At 40.4% G+C, this 25,284-nt stretch overlaps 1 protein-coding gene across 5 annotated transcripts in view; it reads left to right on the top strand.

Annotated features, from left to right (window-relative positions):
- Positions 1–25,284, top strand: part of ARHGEF6 (Rac/Cdc42 guanine nucleotide exchange factor 6) — a 103,755-nt gene that overhangs the window by 65,624 nt on the left and 12,847 nt on the right. For all 5 annotated transcript variants that reach the window (XM_036840031.1, XM_036840030.1, XM_036840029.1 and 2 more), the window contains 8 exons: positions 908–1,003; positions 2,296–2,418; positions 14,907–15,045; positions 17,775–17,834; positions 20,111–20,257; positions 23,063–23,149; positions 23,957–24,035; positions 25,063–25,208. In XM_036840031.1, the coding sequence (XP_036695926.1) occupies positions 908–1,003; positions 2,296–2,418; positions 14,907–15,045; positions 17,775–17,834; positions 20,111–20,257; positions 23,063–23,149; positions 23,957–24,035; positions 25,063–25,208 (877 nt within the window). The remainder of the gene's footprint in view (positions 1–907; positions 1,004–2,295; positions 2,419–14,906; positions 15,046–17,774; positions 17,835–20,110; positions 20,258–23,062; positions 23,150–23,956; positions 24,036–25,062; positions 25,209–25,284) is intronic.

The following is a 25,284-nucleotide window of genomic DNA, read 5'->3' as shown; positions in this document are numbered from 1 at the left end:
TTCTTAGTACAGAGGCACTGGATTAAAATGGTTCAGTTTGTGTTTGACTCCATTCCGTTCCAAAAGCAAACAAGCACATCAGTACTATTTTCTTCCCTCCTATTTCCGCTCAAGATTTCCTTTAGTTGATTTATGAATGGCATATGTAATGTCTTTCAATTACTTTCCCAGCTCCTCTAGAGGAGAGTATTCAAAAGTTTTTACACTTATTCCCAGCTATGATGTATTCTACCCATTTAGATACTTAGATATTTTTTTATTGAGATATAATTGACATATAACTTTATATTAGTTTCAGGTGTACGGTGTAATGATTCAATATTTGTATATATTGTGAAATGATCGCCACAATACATCTAGTTAACATTCATCATCACACACAGTTACAAAATTTTTTTTCTTGTGATGAGGAACTTTTAAGATCTACTCTCTCAGCAACTCTTTCCACTATGCAGTACAGTATTATTAATTATGGTCACCATGCTGTACATTACATCCCTATGACTCACTTATTTTATAACTAGAAGCTTGAACCTTTTGACCCCCATTCCACCCCCCCCCCTTTGGCGACCACCAATCTGTTCTCTGTAGATGCTTAGATGTCAAGCACTTGTTATTCATTTACTCCTTGCTTTGTAAAATACCTAAATGTCCCTTATAAACACGCATTTTCTTTAGGATCATTATTCTTGTTATGGAAAAGGGAAATCAAGGAAAGAAGCTTTAGAAAGTTGCTTGAGATCACAGAGTTGGTGTCAATTAAAAAACAGAAGTTAAAATATAGGGATTGCTTCCCTTCTCCCATTTGCCAGTTACTAGCAAACTATCAGCTAACTAGACTAGAGATAGATAACTAGAGTCATCCCCAAGTTCTCTTCACTGAAACTACATATATATATATTTTCAGTCTGAGTACTGTGGAATTTACATCTTTATTGGGAAACTTCGAGGAAGTATGCACGTTTCAACAGACGCTCTGCCAAGCCTTGGAAGAATGTTCAAAGTAAGTGTCGCACGTCGCCATCAGGGTAGCTAGCAACATTGGGTTTTTTGGTGTGTTTTGTTTTCTTTTAACTGTTGTCTTAGATAGGGGCCCTTTATATTTATTATGCATTTATACATTTATTACAACTTTGATAAATTGCCCCAGTACAGAGAAAATCTACTAGCTGGTGGTACTCACAGAGTCAACCCACTAGTTGCTTATCAGGACTCTACATCTGGTCAGTTATTTCTCACTTTATTTAAAAATCATATTGACAAATAAGGTCTAAATTGACCATGGATGATGCCTTTGTCATCGATTAGATATTTTTCTTTTGTACATTGCGAATTACTTTTCCAAGTAATATCTTTATGTGAACCACAACGCATCATTGATGGCTAGCTAGCTCGTTGAAGTGTTCAACTTCATACTGCAGAATGACCTGTGATGATCATCAGGCAATATGTTTCTGGAGCAAGATTCGTTTTCCAAGTAGTGGATCTCGGAGAATTGGTGACTTTCATCGTCTATAGGGAACTTGGGGCAATTGCCTGTTTCTTGAGCTTAATGAGACACGGGTGGTTGTCCAGGGACGAAGCTGCTGAGAACCCCCTCTAAAGAGACCTGAGGAGCCACTGCAAATGCTGATAGGGATCCATATTATTGGTATGGAAAGATGGTGACTAAGTGAGAAGAGCAGATTACTATTTAGATTTGTAATCTTTGCTTTTCATTTTATATAGAAACCTGTAGAAGAGCGTCCAAGGAATATGCCAACATTGTTATAATAGATATCTCTGAATGGTGGAATTCCGAGTAATTTTTTTTCTTTCTTGTGTTTTTTTGATTTTTCTGCAAACTAAAATGGGTGCCATGTAATTCTAAACATCTGGATGTCACCTTGCCTAGCAACACCAGGCCACCAAGACTACATAAAACTCCTTTGTGATGTGTCATTTTTGGATTCAGTTAGTTTTGTCTGTACTTGAACTTCATGCAAATTAATCAAGAGTATTTTTAGTGTGCCCGGCTAAATTTGAATATTATAATTTGAATAAGCAACTTAAAAAACCCTAGTAATTCCAAATAAGTATCTGACCCTATATATTGGAGCTATGTTTGGTGGCTAGAGTTTAAAACAGTGGCCAAGAACTTGCATTTCATAGATAAAGTGGTTATAATATAGAAGTTTCTTTTTAACTTTGGCAAAAGAATTCATAAGGTTTGCATGTTGCCAGGTTTAATTGGAATCATCTTCCTTTATCCCATTTCCTATTTTACATTCTGTGTTTCACCTGTTTTGCTTACAGGTTTCCAGAAAACCAACACAAAGTAGGTGGTTGTCTACTGAACCTCATGCCTCATTTTAAATCTATGTACCTGGCTTACTGTGCAAATCATCCTTCAGCTGTAAATGTACTCACCCAGCACAGGTAAATCATTAACATTTCCGCCAAAAAGCTGTTTTGCAATGATATCCTTTCCCAGGACTACCTCATTTGGAAATCCAAGATCTCCCACTGAACTCTTGATTATCCCCATTCATCATACCAGAAATTGATTCATTGTTATATGGATTTATTGTCCATTCATGCAACAAATAATTTATTGAGCACCTACTATGTGCAAGGTCCTATAGTAGTTGATGGAGATACAGTAGTGAACAAGGAAGAGAAGGTCCCTTCCCTCATGGAGCATAGACTCTTGAGAGAAATAGACATGAAATTAAATGTTGTAAACATGTTGTATTAGAAAAGGGTAATTAAAAGGAAGCTGTGAGACTTTGAACATGGTATCAAAGTGTGGAGTGAAGGAAGGGTCAGGGAAGGCTTTCTTCAAGTAAAATTCTATTTAGAGCCAATGGTTTAGCCTTCCCCATCCCAGTGAATGTTTTATCCAAGTTGCTGCAGAGCTAAGCTGCCTAGGTTCATCTCTTTTTCACTCTCCCTTTGTCTGGTAGAGGAAGTCTCAAGTAGTAATATGGCTAAAAGGCAGGTATCAGCAGGGAAAGGTGGAAGGAAACTAACCCTGTGAACTGGGTGTCAGGTACTCTAAGCAAAGGTCTCTGATGACAATTATACATGAATATAAATTGTTTCAGATTCATGGGGAACAGCAGCACCATATCTCCTTTAAGAGTCCTTGCAGGGGACCCAGATAAGCTCACATCTCTCCTACCCTTCCTTACCCTCTGACGACTCACCCTTGACACATTCACTGATACATTCATCTGGGCCAGAATTCTGTAGGATAGGCTTGAAGACACAGTTTGGACTTTGAAGCCACGTGCTAGGAATCCAGGTGGGACAATAGGAAGAACAACACACAGAGGCTCTTATGACTGAACTCGGAGACTAGATTCAGAACCGACATGATTCTGGAGGCTGCTCAAGACTGAAAAGATTATTCTTCTCTTAATTTGACTTGTACTCCCAGACCCAGGCTGGAACAGTAGGTGACAACAACCCTCAGAAGTGATGGAAACTTTGGCTTTGTCCTGGTTCATTAGGAGCTTGATTGGCTTTACAGAGCTGTTATGTAAGGGCATTTTGAAGGTAGAATTCAGTAGGTCCTACTTGAAGGTGAATTTTACTTCCCTGATGAAAGTTGTGAACTCTTGTGGAATAGCAAATATGGAAGTTGGAGTTTAAAGAAAGAGAAGCCATGACTCTGGATTATTTAGGCAAGTGGCTCAACTGCTTAGAGCTAATAATAACACTGACAATGTGCCAGGCACATGATGTAAAAGCCTATGAGGGAGTTACTATTATTACCATCTCTGCTTTACAGATAAGACATTAGAAGGTTAAGTAATCTGCCCAAGTACTCATAGCTGTTAAGTGATTGAGCCAGAATTAGAATCCAAGTCTGTCAGACTTCTAAAAAAATGTTTTTATTAAGACATGTATTTCACCTACAAAGTGAATAATCTAAATGCAAACTTAAAGAATTATCATAAAATGAGCACCCATGTACCCACCACCCAGCTTAAGAAATAAAATTTTACCGTTTCTTTTTTAATATAATAACTTTATTGAGATATAATTCACATACCATACAATTCACCCATTTAAAGTATACAGTTAAATTATTTTTTAGTATATTCAGAGTTGTGCAACCATCACCACGATCAATTTTAGAAGGTTGTCTTCATTCTCCAAACAAACCTATACTCATTAGCTGTCACTCCCCATTGCCAGCCCAAGGCAACCACTAAAATACTTTATGTCACTATGGATTTGCTTATTCTGAACATTTCATTTAAGTGGAATCACACAACATATGGCCTTTTGTGTCTGGCTTCTTTCACTCAGCATAATGTTTTCAAGGTTCATCCATGTTGTTGCACTTAACAGTATATTGTTTTTTAAAATTGCCATACATACAGTGAAAAATATTTCATTGTATGGATACCGTATATTGTTCTTCCATTCACCAGTTTGTGGACATATGGATTGTGAATGGTGCTACTATGAAGATTCATGTACAAGTCGTTGTGTAGACCTATGTTTTCATTTCTCTTGGGTAGATACGTAGGAGTGAAATTGCTGGGTCATACGGTAACTCTGTATTTCACTTTTAGAGGAACTGTGAGACTGTTTTCCAAAGTGGCTGCACCAATTTATATTCCTACTAGCAGTTTATGACGGTTTCACTTTCTCCACATCCTCACCAACATTTGTTATCATCAGTCTTTTTGATTATAGCCATTCTAGAGGGTATGAAGTGACGATATCTCATTTTGATATTGATTTGCATTTCCCTAATGACTAATGATGTTGAGCATCTTTCATGGGCTTTATTGGCAATTGGTGTACCTTCATTTGGGGAAACGTCTATTCAGGTCCTTCGCCTATTGTTAAATTGGGTTACTTGATTCATTACTGAGATATGATTCACATACCATAAATCCACCATTTTGAAGTGTAGAACTCAGTGGTTGCTAATATATTAGGTTGTGCAACCATCACCACTATTTAGGTCCAGAACATTTTCATCACCCCACAAAGAAACCCCTTACCCAGTAGCAGTCACTCTCCGTTTCTCTAAGGGCTAATGATGTTGAACATTTTTTCTCTCAAACCCTTTGTCCGTTTTTTTAGGTGGGTTATTCATCTTTTCATTGTTGAGTGGCAACATTTCTTTATATATTCTTCTTTATATACTCTTATCAGACGTGTGATTTGCAAAAAACTTCATTTTCTGGGATTGCTTGGTATCTTTTGAAGCACAAAAGTTTTAATTTCAAGTTTAATTTTGATGACATCCAATGTATCTATTTTATCTATTTTGCTTATATTTTTGGTGTTATATCTAAAAAATTGTTGCCTAATCTAGGTTGTGAAGACTTATGCCTATCTAAGAATTTAATATTGTTAACTCAAGTTTAGCTCTTTAATCCTTCTTGAGTTAATTTTTACATATGATATGCAGTAGGGGTCCAACTTCATTCTTTTGCATGTGTATATCCAATTGTCCCAGCACCATTTGTTGATTTCTATTCTTATAAATTTGTTACATTGTGTTTTATGTCACAGAATTGATAATGTTCAGTTCAACTACATCGTTACTAATTTTCGACCTGCTGGATTTCTTGATTACTGATAGACGGATGGATCACAATACTGGATCTATCTATTTCCCTTTGCAGTTCTATCACTTTTTAAAAATATTTATTTGTTTGTTTATTTTGGCTGTGCCACGTCTTAGTTGTGGCATCATTGTTTGTTTGTGAGTTGTTTTTTTTTTGTCTGCTTTGGGTCTTCATTGCTACGCGTGGGCTTTCTGTAGTTGAGGCGAGCAGGGGCTACTCTTTGTTGCGATGCGCGGGCTTCTCATTGCGGTGGCTTCTCTTGTTGCGGAGCCCGGGCTCTAGGCCTGCGGGCTTCAGTAGCTGCAGCACGTGGGCTCAGTAGTTGTGGCTCGCGGGCTCTAGAGCGCAGGCTCAGTGGTTGTGGCGCACGAGCTTAGTTGCTCTGCGGCGTGTGGGATCTTCCTGGACCAGGGCTCGAACCCATGTCCCGTGCATTGGCAGGCGGATTCGTTTTTTTTTTTTTTACATCTTTATTGGAGTATAATTGCTTTACACTGGTGTGTTAGTTTCTGCTGTATGACAAAGTGAATCAGCTCTACGTATATGTCTATCCCCCTATCCCCTCCCTCTTGGGTCTCCCTCCCACACTCCCTATCCCACCCCTCTAGGTGGTCACCAAGCACCGAGCTGATCTCCCTGTGCTATGTGGCTGCTTCCCACTAGCTATCTATTTTACATTTGGTCGTGTATATATGTCAATGCAACTCTCTCACTTCGTCCCAGCTTACCCTTTCCCCTCCCCGTGTCCTCAAGACCATTCTTCAGAACCATTTTTTTTTTGATTCCATATATATGTGTTAGCATACGGTATTTGTTTTTCTCTTTCTGACTTACTTCACTCTGTATGAGCATGGACTAGCTTGACAATTAAAAACTCCCAGGGACCCAGTATTGGGGAGACCAAAATTTTTGTGGGTTTTGCATCCAGGAACCCAAGCAGGTTCTCATGGAGAAGATCACAGAAAAATCCCATTTGAGTGGTCCTACCAGTTACTGGCTCCAGTGGCTTCTCCTCAGGGAAGTTGATCTCAGTTCTAATTCTTTGTGTTTGCCTGCCTTTCTAGATTTGGGGGTGGTGGTTTTCCCTGTGATCTCAATTCTCAGTGGATCTAAGAAAAGTAATTGATTTTCAGTTTGTTCAGTGTTTTTCTTGTTGCGAGGATGGTAATGATAACTTCTAAGCTCTTTGGATGTCAGAGCTGAAACCCAATGTCCTTTTATGGGTTTTTGAATTATTTTATTTTATTTTACTTTTTTAACCAATTTGTTTAACTTACATTTAGTAAATGTATAGAGTTGTGCAACCATCGCCACAATCCAATTTAAGAACATTTCTGTCACAGAAGATCCCTTATGCCTATTGCAGTCAATCCCTGCTCCCACCCCCATGAATTATTTTTTTAGTGTTTGCTTTGAGGCTTTCCATATATATATCTTAACTTGTCTGAATCTGCTTCATGTTTACAGTAACTTAATTCTAGTGAGATATAAAAATGTTACTTCTAGTATACCTCTATTTCCACTTCCCTTTTTGTGCTACTGTTGTTATACACGTTATGTCTATATGTTATGAACCCAATAATACATTGCCATCGTTATTATTATTATTATTTTAAATTTATTTATTTATTCATTTATTTAATTTTTGGCTGCATTGGGTCTTTGCTGCTGCACGTGGGTTTTCTCTAGTTGCTGAGAGCAGGGGCTACTCTTTGTTGTGGTGCGCAGGCTTCTCATTGAGCTGGCTTCTCTTGTTGCGGAGCACAGGCTCTAGGCGCACGGGCTTCAGTAGTTGTGGCTCACAGGCTTCAGTAGTTGTGGCTCGCAGGCTCTAGAGTGCAGGCTCAGTAGTCGTGGCGCACGGGCTTAGTTGCTCCGCGGCACGTGGGATCCTCCCGGACCAGGGCTCGAACCCGTGTCCCCTGCATTGGCAGGTGGATTCACAACCACTGCACCACCAGGGAAGCCCGCCATCGTTATTATTAATATAATTTTCTATTAATGAAACTGAGAGAAGAGAGGAGAGTGAGGATATATTTATAGCATTTGTTTTATTAACATTCTTATTTACTGTTTGTGTGAGGTGATACCTCATTGTAGTTTTGATTTGCATTTCTCTAATAATTAGTGATGTTGAGCATCTTTCCATGTGCCTGTTGGCCATCTGTATGTCTTCTTCGGAGAAGTGTCTACTTAGGTCTTCTGCCCATTTTTGGATTGGGTTGTTTGTTTTTTTGATATTGAGTTGTATGAGCTGTTTGTATATTTTGGAAATTAAGCCCTTGTCAGTCACATTGTTTGCAAATATTTTCTCTGTAGGTTGTCTTTTCATTTTGTTGATGGTTTCCTTTGCTGTGCAAAAGGTTAAAGTTTGATTAGGTCCCATTTGTTTATTTTTGCTTTTATTTCTATTGCCTTGGGAGACTGACCTAAGGAAACATTAGTACAATTTATGTCAGAGAATGTTTTGCCTATGTTCTCTTCTAGGAGTTTTATGATGTCCTGTCTTACATTTAAGTCTTTAAGCCATTTTGAGTTTATTTTTCTGTAGGGTGTGAGGGAGTGTTCTGACTTCATTGATTTACATGTGGCTGTCCAGCTTTCCCAACACCACTTATAGAAGAGACTGTCTTTTCTCCATTGTATATTCTTGCCTCCTTTGTCGAAGATTAATTGACCGTAGCCCTGTGGGTTTATTTCTGGGCTCCTTATTCTAGGGGTAGTTTTTTGAGACCAGTCTTTGAAATTTGCTGGTTCTCTCTACTGACCTAGCTGGCCTCTTGTGTAGCTTGTTGTTCTTAATTAAGAGGACCAGCCTTCTCTCATTTGCTTACCACCAAAATCTTCATTGCTTTTGCAAGAGACCTTAGGCTTGAATTTCCCCACACTGTTTTTCAACTAGAACCAATTCCTTTGAGGAAAGCTCTCTGTTCCTATAGTCTGTCTGCCTCTCCCCTGGGCAAAATCTTTGAGCCACTACTCTGGGTGCTGGGCAGGGCAGTAGCCTCTGGTCTTCTCTGTTTACCTTTCCCAGCACAGAACCTCTACCCTACAAGCGAGCTGGGGTGAGGGTAATTTGGTGCCAGTATTTCCAGCCTGCGTACTCCCTCTCCATCCAACCTCTCAGCCACATTCACTAGGCATTCAGCATCTTCAACTCAGAGCTGAAGCAGTTGAGATACGCTAGTGAGATAGTGTGTCCTTGGGTTGGGAGTTGAGGGCAGAGGGAGCCCTCTCTTCTTGTCCACACTTGCCTGGAGTGCCTTCTGGCAAACTGAGCCAGGAGGAGGGAGGAGGGAGGAGGGAGGAGGGAGGAGGGAGGAGGGAGAGAGCAGGTCATGGCTCAAATACCAAGCTCTCCCTGTTCTTACTGAGTTTTAGAATATTTTCTTGAATAAATGTTTTCTTCATTTACCAGATGTCATTGGAACACTTTCTAGAGACTTTAAATGGTTGTTTTTATAGGTTCCACTAGCTCTGCTTGTTTCCCCGGGGGATGGGTCCACGTAGCATCTCATGCCACCATCCCCTTCATGCCACTCCTTGATGTCAGCCTAAAAACTTTTTCCCACTTTTATATTGTCTCAGTTTACAGTTCTGCCACTTAGAAGCTGTGTTACCCAGGGTGATTCACTTAATATTTAAGCCTTAGTTTCCTCACTTGTAAAATGAGGATAAAATCACCTACCTTGCAGGGTTGGTGTGAGGATTCAATGAAATAATGTGTACCAAGTACCCGGCATATAGCACAAGGTACTTGCTGCCACCTCCCATGTCTGCTTTATTCATCTTCTACCAGCTTCTCGTTGTTTTTTAGAAAAAAAATTATGCAATATTTCAAGCATACAAAGAACAGAGGTAAAATAAAGTACACCCACGTACCCACCATTCAGCTTAAGAATCAAATTATAGCTGCAATTGGAGTCCTGTGTATACTTTCCAATATTTCCTTCTCCTCCCTCCCTCCCCCGAGGGAACCTCAGTCCTGAATTTGATTTTATTATTTCCAGAAATGTTTTCATACTTCACTACTTATCTTCAATAAAGAAAAATATGGTTCAGAGGCATTTTCCCTGTGATGGCTATGTAAACATCCTGTGTGGATAAGGGTAAATTTCTTAATGCCAATGAAAAGAGATCCCATCATGTTAGCTTGCCGTTTATACGAGCATGTATTCTTTTTCTTCTGATCTGAGAACAGCAATTCTGGATAAATACCAGAAAGAAATGGTGTACCTCAGATGGCAGACTTTTGTAGTGCTTAGAGAATTTTCTGTTGTAATTGTGTGCTAAAATACTACTGACTCTGTATTTACCCATGTTAGGAGTTTAAAGTATAAATAACAGTAGAGATTCCTTCAAACATTATGACTTAAAGTGTGTTGCACAGTTAATTGAAAGATTCTCAACTTTGGGGGGAAATTATTATACCCTGTTTGCTTGACTTTGGTTAGTGATTTTTTTTAATTGAAGTATAGTTATTTACAATGTTTCAGGTGTACAGCAAAGTGATTCAGTGTACATATATCTTTGTATAGATATAGATATATATTCTTTTTCAGATTCTTTTCCATTATAAGTTATTACAAGATATTGAATATAGTTCCCTGTGCTATACAGTAGGTCCTTGTTTATCTATTTTATAAATGATTAGTGATTTTTTTGGAGAATTTTATAATATCCCTTGAAATGATGGAAGACTCACTGGAGTCCCATAGAACTGAATTTTTATCTTAATGGTTTATTTACATGTAAGGAATGAAAATTAAATTAAAATACTTGGGGCTATCCTCAGAGGTGCTTCTAATATAATCTCAGCTATTTTCTAGGCATCTTGTCGTAATTTATGCTGACATACTAGAGGCAAAGCATAGTTGAGTGAAATTCTCAGAAAATTCAGATTAAAATCTCCTGTTTTATATGAAGATTTCAGCTGAAATAGGGACAGTGGTGGATTTCTGCTAAAGCTGTAGATGCTTAGAAGCGGGAAAATCTGAGTCAGAGCAAGCCAGTTAGGTGAACTTCTTCATTTCGGCCGGCAGGTAGCAGTATCATACTAGAAATGCTTGTGACGATTGACAATGAGACCAGACGCAGCCTGAAAATTGTATGACTGTGTGTTGGTGCCTTGTGAAAAGTGCAGTGATGCATTATCTGAATTTGGAGATATAAGCAGACCCCAATCTTGATATGTTTGTTCCCCATATTTACATATATTTGAATGACTGCCCCAGTCTTTTGCTCGGCCCTGGGTGAGGTCTTTCGGGATTTCCCCTCTCTCTCCCCTTCTGGCTTGCTATTGTGGCTCTTATTTCTTCCTGGGAGTAACTTCACCCTTACAAAAATACCCACTTCTCTCCCGTGCTTCGTTGTGGCATCCATCCTTTTCACAAGGGAGAGGAACCCAGCAGCGTGAAAAGACAGAGGGGGGAGAGGAGGAGAGAGTTAGCGCCGAGGCAGATCTGGACCTCACTTCCGGCTCTATTGCGGCGACTACCACAAACACCACGTGTTCTTTTCCTCTTGTTAGTTTTATTCACTCTCTGTTTACCACTGTTGTCAGCAACGAAGACTTTGAGAAAAACTCAGAGCTGTGTACTTGCTTCCGGGACGAAGCACATAGGAAAAATTCTGAGACTAGATTCTGTTCTGTCTTTGAGGAACCAGGGAAGGGAGCAAGTGAGACTGACCACAAACAAAAAGTGGTGGGGAAGAAGCAGGCAGCCTAGTTTCTGGGACTGGATCAGTGAAGAAAGGGCTGAGTGAGATCCACCCAACCCAGTGTGAGCGGCAACCCCGGGGATTTTCCACTGGCCACGCCCAGCCCCCCAGCTCCTCATGCCTCACCTCCCCTTTCCAGACCACAGTGATTCCCACGAAAGGCTGGTGGCGAGAGAGTGAGGCGAAGAGGGGGGAAAATCTGGTCCTTTTCTAGCTGCTCTAGTTAGAGTTACCATCGTTCAAAGTGGAAATCTATGCAAAGATTCTACAGAAACACTGTTATATGAGATGGTTAAGCCCTGTAGTGTTATTATAATGTATGATACTTTTCTTCAGTTTTCCAGCCCAACCTAGAATATACCAGAGCCCCATCCACCATGCATTCTATAAGGGTATGTTGAGTTTCAAACAACATTCATACATTGAAAACTGCTTCTATTGTATCACATCACATAGACAGAACCTGTTAAACTTGAAAAGCACTTCAAACAGGCTGTATAAAACGTAAAAGCTGCATTTGAAAGACAGATTGTGTTTTGGTATAACGATATATATTTGCATGTTATATTTATGTATGATATTAATTTGTGCATTAAATTTATTTGGCTAAGTAAAATGTGTCTTTGAGGATCTATTTATCATAATGGGCAGTGGCTTTATAAGGCAGTTTTGTTCTTTTGTTGCACTAGTCTAATGTTACTTTTTCCCCAATAGCCAGTGTTTTATTCTGATAGTGATCTCACGTTATATTGAAAAAATTTTAAAAATTCTTTTGTAATATTTAACAAGCCTAGAAGTTAGAATGCTGCATGGAAAGTAATAAAGTACACGTTAGCATTTGCTTGTAATTGTTGTAACCCTTGTATCAATTAGAGTAGAACGTTGAGGATGCAGGTAGTGATTTACTCATGGAAAGGAAAAAATAAGACTTGTTTACCAAATTGAAAAGAAATTAGGAAAGTGATTTTCTCAAAATTACATACTCAAATGCACTCTCCAACTTCGAGTTATTTTCCTAATTATATTTTATATGTGATGATTATTTTTTAGTCTAAGCCAAATCTGACCCAGAGGCAGGTTAACCTGTGTTTCCCTAGTCGCTTGCATTAAGCACTATTTCTTTTTAAAAAATTTTTATTGAAATCTAGTTGATTTACAATGTTGTGTTAGTTTCAGGTATACAGCAAAGTAATTCAGTTATACATATAGATATATATTCTTTTTCATATTCTTTTCCATTATGATTTATTACAGGATATTGAATATAGTTCCCTGTGCTATATAGTAGGACCTTGTTGTTTATCTAGTTTATATATAGTAGTGTGTATCTGTTAATCCCAAACTCTTAATTTATCCCTTCCCTACCCCCTTTCCACTTTGGTAACCATAAGTTTGTTTTCTATGTCTGTGAGTCTGTTTCTGTTTTGTAAATAAGTTCATTTGTGTCATATTTCAGATTCCACATGTAAGTGATATCATATGATATTTGTCTTTCTCTGTCTGACTTACTTCACTTAGTATGATAATCTCTAGGTCCAAAACACTATTTCTTCTAGAAGTTCTCCCTGCATTATTCAAGTCAACTCATCAGCTCCCACCCTCCTTTTTTTCATGGTTTAGACCTCAGAGATGGTCCATGCCACTGCTGTGTTCCACATCAAGCATCAGACAGTAGTGATTTCCAACAGACCTGGGTATGAACCTTAACTTAGCTATTTACTTGCTTTCACTCACCCTTTCTGAGTCTCATGTTTCTCGTCTGTAAAATGAAGATAACACCTGTGTTGAAATGTTGTTGTGAATATTAAACAAGAACAAATGCATGCAGAGATCTTAGCATGAAAGATTTTAGTCTTATAAACCCCAATATTTAAGGTTCACAATTTTAGTAGGAAGTAGGTTTTATCTCTGCTTTACAAATGAGTCAGCTGAGGTTGGTAACTGATCAGGGTCACTGAATCTGTTTTATGATTTCAAGTCCAGGGCACTTCCCTCCCCTTGGCTGCTTCTGGAGCAAGACTGCAAAAACTGATAAAACAGGTAGCATTGATGGTTAGATGTGACCACTCAGATGAGATCTAGCTTCCGTGACATCCCTGTGATTCTGCGTGACTCAAGGTTGCTGTGTAGCAGCTGAAAAGATGTCTTTTTCTCTCCTGCTCGCAAAAGCCAAGCAGAGGGAGAGTATCTATAGTAGGGGTAACCTGCAACCCACCACACCCCCAAACCCCCTAGTAGGTTATCACTGATAGCAAGTTTTTTTGAACACAGCACAACTTTTTGTAACATGCCACAGTTGGGAACCGCTGTCGAAGATGTATTCTAGGAGAATAAGTAGGTCATTTGGTAGTAGAGGGTTCCTCTTGGAGAGGGATGAGAAGATTGGTGGGGCCAGTGGGAATCCAAAAGGTTAAGACTTGATCTTGCAGGCAATTGGAGGTTCCTGAGTCGGAAAGCAACAGGAGTAAAGTGGTGGTTTGCAGGGTGGTTCAGAAGCCAGAAAGCCTGGAAGCTGGGGGGTCCATTGGACTATTGCAGTGAACCAGACCGGAGAGATGAAGACCTGAGCCAAGTCAGTGGCAGTGGGAATGGAAAGGAATAAACAGGCACAAGAAGGCTTGTGACGGATTAGATATGCATGGGTGAGCAAGGAGGGGGAGGGGTCAAGAGATAAAGCAGGTTTCCTTCTTTAATTCTATTTTGCAGAAATATAAACTAAAATGATCTTGCAGCCCCAGGACTCAGTATCCTATTGGTGGAAAGGAGACAATCCAGAGGGTGATGAAGGGCAGAGAAAACCCAGGCTTAGACTTAGACATTTGCACAACATGCTTCCTAAGATATTAATACAGTCTTTTTTTTTTGGCCACACCTCGCGGCTTGTGAGATCTTAGTTCCCCTACCAGGGATTGAACCTGGGCCCTCGGCAGTGAAAGCTCAGAGTCCCAACCACTGGACCGCCAGGGAATTCCCTACAGTCTTTTTTTTTTTTTTTAAAGCCGAGTTATTTGGGTAGGCTGCTGCAACTGTTTTCAGATCCTAGGCTAAGTGATTAGTCATGCAAACATGCTGCTATCTGAATTTAGGACTTGATTCTGGCACATTACAAGTGGGTGTCCCAGTGATAGGGAGCACCCAGTGATAGGGAGCACTTGGTGAGTTACTCCCCTTGGCATCTCATCAGCCAATAGCTAGAATGTTTGCAGTGACTAAGAAAAGATTTTTTCAAACCTGACGTTGAGGTCATATGATAGATTGTATGCCCCATGCCTCTGGGTGCAGGCTTCTTAAGGGCAGGGGTTTTGGTTTTCTTCACGGCTGTATTCCCAACAGAGAACAGAGCCTGTCACTTAGTAGATGCTCAATAAATAATTGTTGGATGAGAAAATAAAGCCAGAGATCATAAGTGCCTGGTTCACCGCTGTAGCCCAGTGCTGTGCGCCATGCTGGTTGAATTGAGTTGAAGTACGTTGGGCAGCATTTGTGTTGGTGATACAAAATTTATTTGGTTTTCTATGCTGTGAAATGCAGGAAAATCATGTTCAGATGGTAACTCTTTACATGGAATATTAAGCAGTAACAAAACTATATTCGTTCTTTTGCCAGTGATGATCTGGAACGATTTATGGAAAGTCAAGGTGCATCTAGCCCAGGTATCCTCATTTTAACAACAAGTCTCAGCAAACCTTTCATGCGACTGGAAAAGTATGTTACTCTCTTGCAAGAGTTGGAACGGCATATGGAGGTAAGGGAAGGCGAGCTATTTTAAGCTCCTGTACAAAGGGTGAGCCTCTGCTCTGGAGGAAGCAGACAGTACCGCCCCCAAACTAGCCTTACTGAGGAATTCAGAAAAAACCTGGGTTTCAAAATTTACTTGATCCAGTCTTCCCTCTTCCCGGGCTTTTAGTTTTCCTCTTTATGCAGCAAAATAAGATGGGGACATTTTTTTTTTTTTTCCCCCTCTGAAGACTTTTTTAAACTTATTTTTACTTATTTTTTCCAGCTTTATTGAGGTATGATTGGCCAATAAAAATTGTATATATTTAGGTTGTACAACGTGATTTTTTTAAAGGTGTACAATGTGATGATTTAATATACACGTACATTGTAAAATCATGACCACAATCACGTTAATTAATACATCCACCACCTCACATACCTACCTTTTTTTTTTTTAGTGAGAACTTTCAAGATCTTTTCTTTTCTTTTTTTTTTTTAAGCAACTTTGAAGCATACAATACAGTATTATCAACTATAGTCACCATGCTGTACATTAGATCCCCAGGACTTATTCATCTAATAACTGAAAGATACCCATACTTTACTATTAAATATTCATGATCATTCTCCCTCCCCTCTCTTCTCCCAGCCCCCGTCCTGTTGCTTCCTCAAGTCTCTGCTCACTGGTTGACTTAGGTTTTCTTCTGCCCTCTCATCTGTAGATGGTGGTTCTACAGAGAAATCTTCCACCAAGAAATCTTCTGTTGCTCTGATATATGAACCAGCTTTCTTGTGGGAGCTAAACAAAGCAAAACAGCATCAGAAAATGTACAGAACATTTTTCATTATAGACAGGAATGTTTATCCCTAGAGCACTGTGGTCATTCAGCTTTCTGACTCTGGATTACAATGGAAGATTCTGGTATTTCTTTAAAGATGAATAAATGGGTCCACTCTCAGTTTCTCTCTTTATGCAGCCATACGTCTCCATCAGCGCCCCCTCACATTTTTGTTTATAAATATACAGTTTACTTGCAACAGCTGTAGCATAGCTATCACTTTTTCTAAATATTCAGATTTGCAATGAGGCCTGAGAATTGAATATTTTTGCCTCAAGAGCCCAAATCCTCTTTATTAAAAGACAATCAGCAGGGGTAGCTTCTTGAGCCGTTCTTGTGTGATGGAGCATAGGGGATGGGGGTGGGTGAGGAGGGCCCGAGGGGTGAAGCTGCATTTACCCTACTTGTTCTTCCTGTGTCTGGGGAAAGGTTTTGAGGTTTGAAAGGGTTTGATTATCTTTAAAGAAAAAGGTTGCACGCTGCCGGTCTTGTCAGCATTTGTAAGGATTGAAAACGTGTACTCTGAGCGAAAGCACATTCTCAAGTTCTTTGGCCTGCCGGAATGAAATTTCAGTTAGGGCCCAGGACGGTGTTGACCTCTGGATGGCTTTCCAAAAGCTAAACCTGTTCACTGAACCGTTTGAGGTTTGCCCCTCCTTGTTTATCACAAAAATCCAGAAACGAGTGGCCCCGGTTTCTGTAACTGCTCAGTGCTGAAGTGCAAATAGACACTTCATTTGAGGAAATAAAATCCCAGGAGCTCCTACTGCCTGGATCCTCTGTCTTGGCCCTTCTTGTCTCAGAGCCCGTTTCCATCCTGCTCCACGTGCTGGTGGTCACCTGCCTTTGGCTGCCTTTCGTTTCCCACCATCAGATAATACGTACCCTGAGTACAAGTTCACCATCTGGTGAGATACTTTATCCAGCTTTCTGATCATTGAGTACAGCTGCTGGCTCATGGCAGAGTAGAACTTGAACCTCTCAATGATCAGCCGATTTGCAGAAGGATACATTTATAAAGGAGTACCACCTTTCTTTTCATAAGCAATGCTGTTCTTGGCTTGGGTCAGACCCTTAGTCTACTCAGCTCTGTATTTTATCACCCAAAGCTGATTGAACAGCAGATTTTGTCTTCCTGTTACTGCAGCTGAATTCCAGAGGTTAGCTGGGCATCTCCCGCAAGGAGCCCTACTTTCCCTTCATAAACAGTTACGCAGATGTGGATTCCTCAAAGCCATTTTTGAACCTGTTCACTTTTCAGGGTTGTGAGTACCGTGGAATTGCAGACCAAATATAATCAGCTTGCTTAAGATGGAGCACATGGTATGAGACCTGGAATGTTTTTCCGTCTGCCATGTTGAGTCTGCTGAAAGAAAATGGAGGCGGTGTAGGAAATGAGATTGGATTGATTTCTCTCTAACCACCACTCTATTTCTGCAATTCCCTACCTCTTGTCATTTACTAACAACATGACCTAATGATGCCCCCCCCACATAATTATTATTTATTATCCATGGTGTAACAGCAGAAAGGCAAATGGGAGCTCTTGCCTCGATAACTGTACCTAGTATGTTGTTACCAAATATATAATGTGTTCCCAGCCATCTTAATTTCTTCATCACCTAATCATTAGAGGTGCTGAGATTCCAAATGCTCAAATGCTGTTTGATTTTTTAATCTTCAAGTTAGCATACGGTAAAACTGACTTTTTTCTTTTGGGGTACAGGTCTATGACTTTTAACATGTGTGTAGATTCGAGTTGCCACCACTAATGTCTCGATACAGAACAATTCCATCATCCCTCAAAATGTCCTCTTTGGATCTCTTTGCAGCCACACCCTCCTCCCACCCCTAACCCCTGCAATCACTGCTCTGTTCTCCTTTAATATTGTTTTAAAATGTATTCCTTTAATAGGATACGCATCCAGATCACCAGGATATTCTGAAAGCAATCATAGCATTCAAAACTCTCATGGTAGGTGATGCTCTAAAATTATAATTCTCCATTTTGTATGCTTTGTTCCTAAAAGAGTGACTTGTGTGTAATGTTTCTTTCCTTCTGCAAAGGTCTCTAGAGTGGAAACAATAAGCTCTAGTGACCGTATCGCAGTGATTGTTTCATTTAATGTTGTTTTCCAAACATCATGCTTACCTGTGAAAGGTTGCCAGGCTGAGGGCGTAAAGCACTCACATTTGAAGTCTCTGCCACATTAAGCATGGCTGTGTAGGTGGGGGGTTTCCTTTTGTCTCTTTGTCTTTACCCCCGTGTTACTCACCTTATGTCTGTGCAACTCGTCCTTCACTGATTGGCATCAATACCGGATTCATCTACTTAGGCCGAAAGGTGTGAGTCTATTCTTTGCATATGAAAAAGAAATCCTTCATCAAATCTAAAAGGAAAAAGAAACCCGACTAAAATACAATTGCTGTATATAGAGTGCTATCAAAGTTACCTTTTATCTTGAATCTCGAGCACAATGGCTTAATGTCCTCTTGAACCCACTGATGTAAAACTGCTTGGTGGCATTTTAGGAGGAAAGAAAACGTTATTTGGGGTGATTGATTAAGTCGAGCTTAATTTTAGACATTTCTGTAGTACTCCAAGTGATGGGGATCACCGCTCAGTTATTGATTCTTGCTGTAAGGTTGTGATGCAACATTCACCATCACCTCGTTTTTATTGCTGTCAAAAGATCTGTACCTGACGTGTCCACAGTTAAACAGCAAGTTGAAGACCAGAGTGTAAGGTATCAGGTTAAAATTGCTGTTGTAGGTAAAAAATGGTGGAATATTGGCAGTTTGACATGGTTCAGCCTAATGGAACAGCCCGCTGAAACCCATGGCATTTATAATTATTTGTGTCCCTTCTCTTTTTTCCTATGTAAACTGAGTATAAAATGTCTCATTTGAAAAATGATATTTCATTCTAATCATTTTACATGTTGTAAAACTTGCTTTGATGCTTATAGTATACTTATTCCCATTCTAGGCCTCAAAAATATGTGTACAATGAATTTATTTCCTCAAGTTTCCATTTACCTAAAAGGGGCAGCAGGGCTTCCCTGGTGGCGCAGCGGTTGGGAGTCTGCCTGCCAATGCAGGGCACACGGGTTCGAGCCCTGGTCTGGGAGGATCCCACATGCCGCGGAGCGGCTGGGCCCGTGAGCCACAATTACTGAGCCTGCGCGTCTGGAGCCTGTGCTCCGCAATGAGAGAGGCCGCGATAGTGAGAGGCCCGCGCACCGCGATGAAGAGTGGCCCCCACTTGCCGCAACTAGAGAAAGCCCTCGCACAGAAACGAAGACCCAACACAGCCAAAAATAAATAAATAAATAAATATTTAAAAGGGGCAGCAGAGATTTTATAGAAAACACGCCCCAAAACACTATGATAGTCATTTGGAAACAGGAACATAACTAACCATATGCTTATTTTCATATTCGATTTGGAGTGAATACTGTTAAATTATTTTAAGATAACCTCACATTTTCTGAAGCAGTGAGATATATATGTACATAGTATATACTGTATACAAATATATAGTAGTCATACCTCACATATTATTTCTTGGCTTGTATTTCCAGTTTGTATTTGTGAAATTCAGTTGTATCTCTTTTTCCAATCCTTTTAGGGATAAAAATTAACTTAGTACTTTTTCATAGCAATCTACTACTGGTCCCAAAACAAAGTATAGGGCAGTGCATATGTTTCATTATAAGATCAGTTTGATTCAGTGTGGCATAAGGAGTTTACTTTTTCTCTTTTTCGATAACTCTTGGAGTCATTTTGTAAATTAAGATGTCACTTGGTTGGAAACTGAGTTAGAAAAATAAAATTGCTTTGTAACAAAGCACGATTTATGCAAAGGTAGACAAGATGGAGAGGAGCTGGAGCGAGCAGGGACACCAAGCACCAGATCTGAGCCTACTGGTCCTGTTGGATGTGATTCTGCTACTTGTCTTCCCCTACTCCTTGTGGGGAGGGAGAGGCAACCCCCTTCTACCACTTTATCTTGATGTTTTGCAGAATGAGAAGTGGCTCTTCCTTACAAAATGTTTAGGGGCTGAAGGCTAGAGATTTAAGGTAGTGGATCTTTCCGTCTGTCCCGAACGGACCTGGTGATGGGACTCGTGATGAGGAATAGGGACTCAGCGGAAATCTGATAGACAAGAGCCACTTCTTACTTTAGCCTTGTTTTAGGTCTGTTTCAGAAGAATTCCTATTTCAGTATGTTCTGCTTTGGTTCTGTAGGGGCAGTGCCAAGATCTCAGAAAGAGAAAACAGCTGGAGTTGCAGATACTTTCGGAACCTATTCAGGCATGGGAAGGGGAGGATATTAAAACCTTGGGAAATGTGATCTTTATGTCACAAGTAATGGTGCAGTATGGAACATGTGAGGTAAGAGGTTTCAAATCTCAACACCCTTTCTTCCGTCTTTTGTATATTTCTTCCTTTATTTCTTCTTCCTTCAAGGTCAAATGCGCAAACTTTTCGCATCAGAAACTGAGCACCTGTTCTTTGCCCAGCCCACAGCACCAAGCAGAGTTCCATCACCAGGGACAGCCATGATCTCTGCCTTCAAAGAACTCATTGGAGACAGATTAAAACCCAAGCTGCAACTAAAAAACGAACCAAAATAGTCAATGCCACATCATGCCATCCCTACGATAGATTCCATAGAAGTTCAGAGAAGGGAGAGACCAAGAAAAGACTGTATGCAGATAGGACTTGAGGAGGGGGCAGTGAAGAGAGAGGGGGAAGATTTTGTAAGGGAGAGGTCATTCTTATCTCAGGAGAGAGCAGGAATGTGGCCTTTTTTCTTCAGCGCACTGAGGCAGCCAGTTTATTAGGAGCAGACGAAGCATCCTGGGCAGAGTGAAAGAGCGAATTCATTGGGTTTGAGAGAGGCAGGTTGTGAAGAACCTCGGATGTCAGGCAAGGATAGTTCAGCTGGACGCAGCAGGAAACCATGCGAGGCCTGAGTAGTAGAGAAACAGGGGTGAAACGAAAGGGGTGTTTCTGACAACCTGGCAGCTGTATATGTCAGCTAAACTGGAGGGGATGGGGCTAGAGACAGGCCAGCTGGGTTGGAAAGTGGTAAGTACCCCCCCCCAGGAAGGTGGTGGCAGAGAGAATGAAACTTAAGGGGCAAATATGAGACCTGTTTAGAAGGGAAAGCCTATAGGAAGTGGTGAGCCAGAGGCTAGAGGAGATGACGGATGTCATTGCAGACCTGGTAAATTTCAAGTGATGGTGGGTATCCAGGAGGAGATGACTTGTAGGCAGCTGTTGAAACGGTATAGAAATGTGGGTAGGAGGTCAGAGTTAGAGGCAGAGGTTTACATGCCCCTGACAGATGTGCCTTCTTGGGAAGTAAATATCCAGAGAGAAGCACGGAAGCCTGAAGATGGATTATGTCTTTTAGGAAGGGAGCGGGGTAGGGGAAGAAGGTTGATTACATCACCTGGTGTGATTTATGGGGTATTACAATCGTCTTCTCCCTCCCCAGACATCTTCCTCTACTCCCTGACAGGTCTCTGTCAGAGATTCATTACTGTGGGTTAATGTGGTTACCAAAGGAGAAAGCGGGGAGGGATAAATTAGGAGTTTGGGATTAACAGATTCAAACAACTATACATAAAATAGATAAACAACAAGAACCTACTATATAGCACAGGGAACTATATTCAATATCTTGTAATAACCTAAAATGAAAAGAATCTGCAAAAGAATATGTATCTGAATCACTTTGCTGTACACTTGCAACATTGTAAATCAACTATACTTCAATTAAAAAATTGGAAAAAAAAGCAATCTCATTTAAAATGCAGATACCCTGGGGAAGGTTAATGCAGCGACTCTAACAGTCTTTCATACCTTTGGGATAAACCTCTTGGGTAAAGCAAGGACGAATCAGTGCCGGAAAAAGAAGACGAAGCAGGGACTTCCCTGGCGGTCCAGTGGTTAAGACTGCGCACTTCCAGTGCAGGAGGCTGGGGTTCGATCCCTGGTCGGGGAACTAAGATCCCACATGCTGCGCGACGAGGCCAAAAGATTAAAAAAAGAAACAAAGACAAAGCAGAAGATAGAGGAGAATCAGGGGAGTGTGGTGTGTCATGGAAATTCTAGGAGGAGCATTTGAAAATGGTCAGCCTGCTGAGTGCTGCGGAAGGGTCAGAGGTCAAAGAGTATGGAGACCGGGAAGAAGCCGTTGGATTTCTCTAGAAGGCAGTGATTGAAGACTTTGAGAGAGCAGCAGGGGTGCAGTTAGAGAGGGATCAATGGGGAGAAAACGAAGGCAGCAAGTAATTTGGCAATAAAATGTCAAGAAATAGGGTGTTATGTCTAAGGAGCCACAGGGGCAAGTGAAAGCTTATGAAACGGACAGGAGATGTGCATATGCTAAAGGCAGCAGAAAGAGCCAGTTAGACAGGAGAGGCAGCTGGAAGCAAGAGCAGGAGATGAGACCAAGCAAGAGAAAGATGTGAGAGAACGCAGAACACTTGTTAGAAAAATTAGCCTTGAAAGGTTGCTCTTCTCAAGCGGGAGAAAGGAGACGGAGCCAGGCATGAGGATAATTGTAGCTGAGATGGCTGGACGCGCGAGCCCAGCGCAATCTTTGGCATCTACTCATTGCATATCTGTTTAAGGGGTTCAGAGAAGCCTTCGTGTGTAAAATTTCCTTTAGTGCCGTTTTAAAAAGGGTTTCCTTCTTTGTTTTATATGGGTATAATAATTATTGTGTAGTTATTGATTAACGGTAATTTTAGGAAGAGTTTACCATACATGTTAGGGCATAATAAATTCCCTATCACCCGAAAACCCCTTTATTGGGCCACTTTTCAAAGTAAAATCATTTCCACTTTGGGAACACTGAGACTTACATTGTGCTCTGGTTGCAACTTGGGCAGGAAGGCATTAACTGCGTGACTTTTCAGGCTTACATGCTTGGGAAACAAGCATGGTTGTTTGTATTTAACTCTTATGTATAGGAAGGACACAGATAAACTGGGGGCCTATATCCATTTTCAAAGTAAAATTAAATGCGTTTTGTACTTTTAAGTTGGGTATCCTTTTTTAAAAAAAATCACTGTGTTTCATTGCCTTATATAAGATCTATGTTACAAAAATGATTCCAGAAATTCTTAATAAACAAAATGTGCAATTTATATTTTTCATTTAATCTTTTTCCTTCCACTTCAGGAAAAAGAAGAGCGGTACCTCATGTTATTTTCAAGTGTCTTGATAATGTTATCTGCAAGTCCTCGGATGAGTGGCTTTATCTATCAGGTTAGTAGATTTCATATAAAGCAAATAGCAAGACCCGTAATGAAAACAGGTTTCCATCCAGATGCAATATTTCCACTCCGGCATTAAAAGCTCCAGCCAGAAAAGACAGAATGTTCTGTCTGACCCTTCATGTAATTAAACAGTTTATAAGAGCAGATGTTCCTTCTCTCAGAGGCGTATGTGTTAGCATAATGAGTTTATCCTGAATGTCCACTGCTCTGGTTATAAGCTAGGTTATGAATGTGTAAATAGAAATTGAAGTCTGCAACTAGATGAATTAGCAACAGCATTTTCCAGGCCCATATCATATCATTATTGCTGAGAAAATATAAAGTTGAGACTTGCCCCTATGGTTGTCTTATTACAGTCACATCACATGACTCAAGTTTCTGAGCTGGAAGTCATTCAGCTCCTTAGGAAATTCAACTTCCTTTAGTCTGCTCCCAAAACGTGGAGTATTATAAGTTACTGTTGCCTATCCTATCTTGGCCTAGCAATTACTAATTTTCATGAAATTCGAGTTTCTACTTTGTTTTCTGATTCTCAGAAAAATGCGTTAGAAAAGTAAACTGTGATTAAATCCTGACCTTATGGTTTAGGGTGTGTTAGCAAAACACAACCCACATTTTCCCCTTGCTTTCTTGTCTGATTAAAATTTAAAGTCGGGAAACATATTATCTATTGACAGACCAAAGAAATATGTCTCTCCATAATTCACCAGTGATTCCTCAGAGGGTCAGAAAATCTAATAAATAAGCAGAGACATGTATAACCACAGAATTAATGGGGATGTTCTTTTTCTGGTAGGGAAAAATACCAATAGCAGGAATGGTGGTGACTAGATTAGATGAAATTGAAGGGAATGACTACACACTTGAAATCACTGGTAGGTAATTTTCTCTTCTTCATGTAGCTACTTCAAATTCTTTTTGAAATGCAATGGGGTTTAAATAAATAAGTGCTATTATTTTCTGTTCTATAGTCCATGAGCAAGTTTTACATGGGCATGGCAAAGCATATTCCATTTTCTGGCTTAATTAGGCTACAGCGATAGCAGGGAAACCTCCTGGTCATTCAAAAGCCTCGGCTTCGCCATTGGTTTCAGTCTTCTCTTGCATAAGAGCTACTTGTTAGAGCTAAGAAATAACAAAATGGACCGATGTAAATGTAATTTTCTCTCTCTTCTGTCATCTGTTCCCTGGTGGCAGAGGAGCCAAAGATGTGGACTTTTATCAGCCATTTTATCACCAGCCTATGAATTAGCAAGATTCGGGCGTGTTTTTAAAAAGTGCTGAAAAGCCATGAAACTTTGTTCACAAATTGAGCAAAATGCCACACCTCCATAATGCTCCGTGACATTTTGGCCTCTTGTCCCTTCTGCCAAACCTGTGTGATATCCACCTGATGGTTGCACTTTTTGCACTGACACGACACGATGGCTAACACTGGGATGCTGGCCGCAGGCTTTACCCCCTTCTTTCCCAATAGGGAGCCCGAGATTTGGTGTTGGCCCAGAGATTGGAACCAGTCTTAGTTGGATCTTGCTTCATCTTTGATATTGAGTAAAGCAATACAATATTCTCATTTTAGACTATGAACTGGCTGGACCCTGTGCTTACATTTTTAGATTGTGAGTTTGTTTAGAGTGAAGTTTTATACTCCTTCCAAGATTCTGTAAGCGGTAGAAATCCAGGATGGTTTTATAAATCCGATATGGGCATTTATGTCTTGTCTTTATCATCAGAGCTTATCTGTTCCTGATAGACAGGTTTCAACAGGGTTAGCTCATAGGTATGAAAACGCCTGAAAATAGACACCCAAGTCCTAGCTGCAATGAAGTGTGTTTATGAATGAGGCAAGCTCAAGCTCCTCCTTGCCTTCTGTTTCCAAATGCTCCTAATCGGGTGATGCAGGTAACATGGTAGAGAGAATTGTGGTCCACTGCGGCAACAACCAGGACTTCCAGGACTGGCTAGAGCATCTGTACAGGCTGATCAGAGGACCCGCCTCTTGCAGTTCGTTATCCAAAACATCGTCGTCATCTTGTAGCGCTCATTCCGTAAGTAGTCCGTCTGTCCTGTCCAGGGATCATTGAGTCTCTTGTCAAATCCTGCCTGCTGAGGACTTAACAAGAA

Source organism: Balaenoptera musculus, chromosome X (genome assembly GCF_009873245.2).
Source record: "Balaenoptera musculus isolate JJ_BM4_2016_0621 chromosome X, mBalMus1.pri.v3, whole genome shotgun sequence".
Lineage (NCBI taxonomy): Eukaryota > Metazoa > Chordata > Mammalia > Artiodactyla > Balaenopteridae > Balaenoptera > Balaenoptera musculus.
The sequence above is the reverse complement of the archived record's forward strand: the minus strand, read 5'-3'. Positions and strand labels throughout refer to the sequence as shown.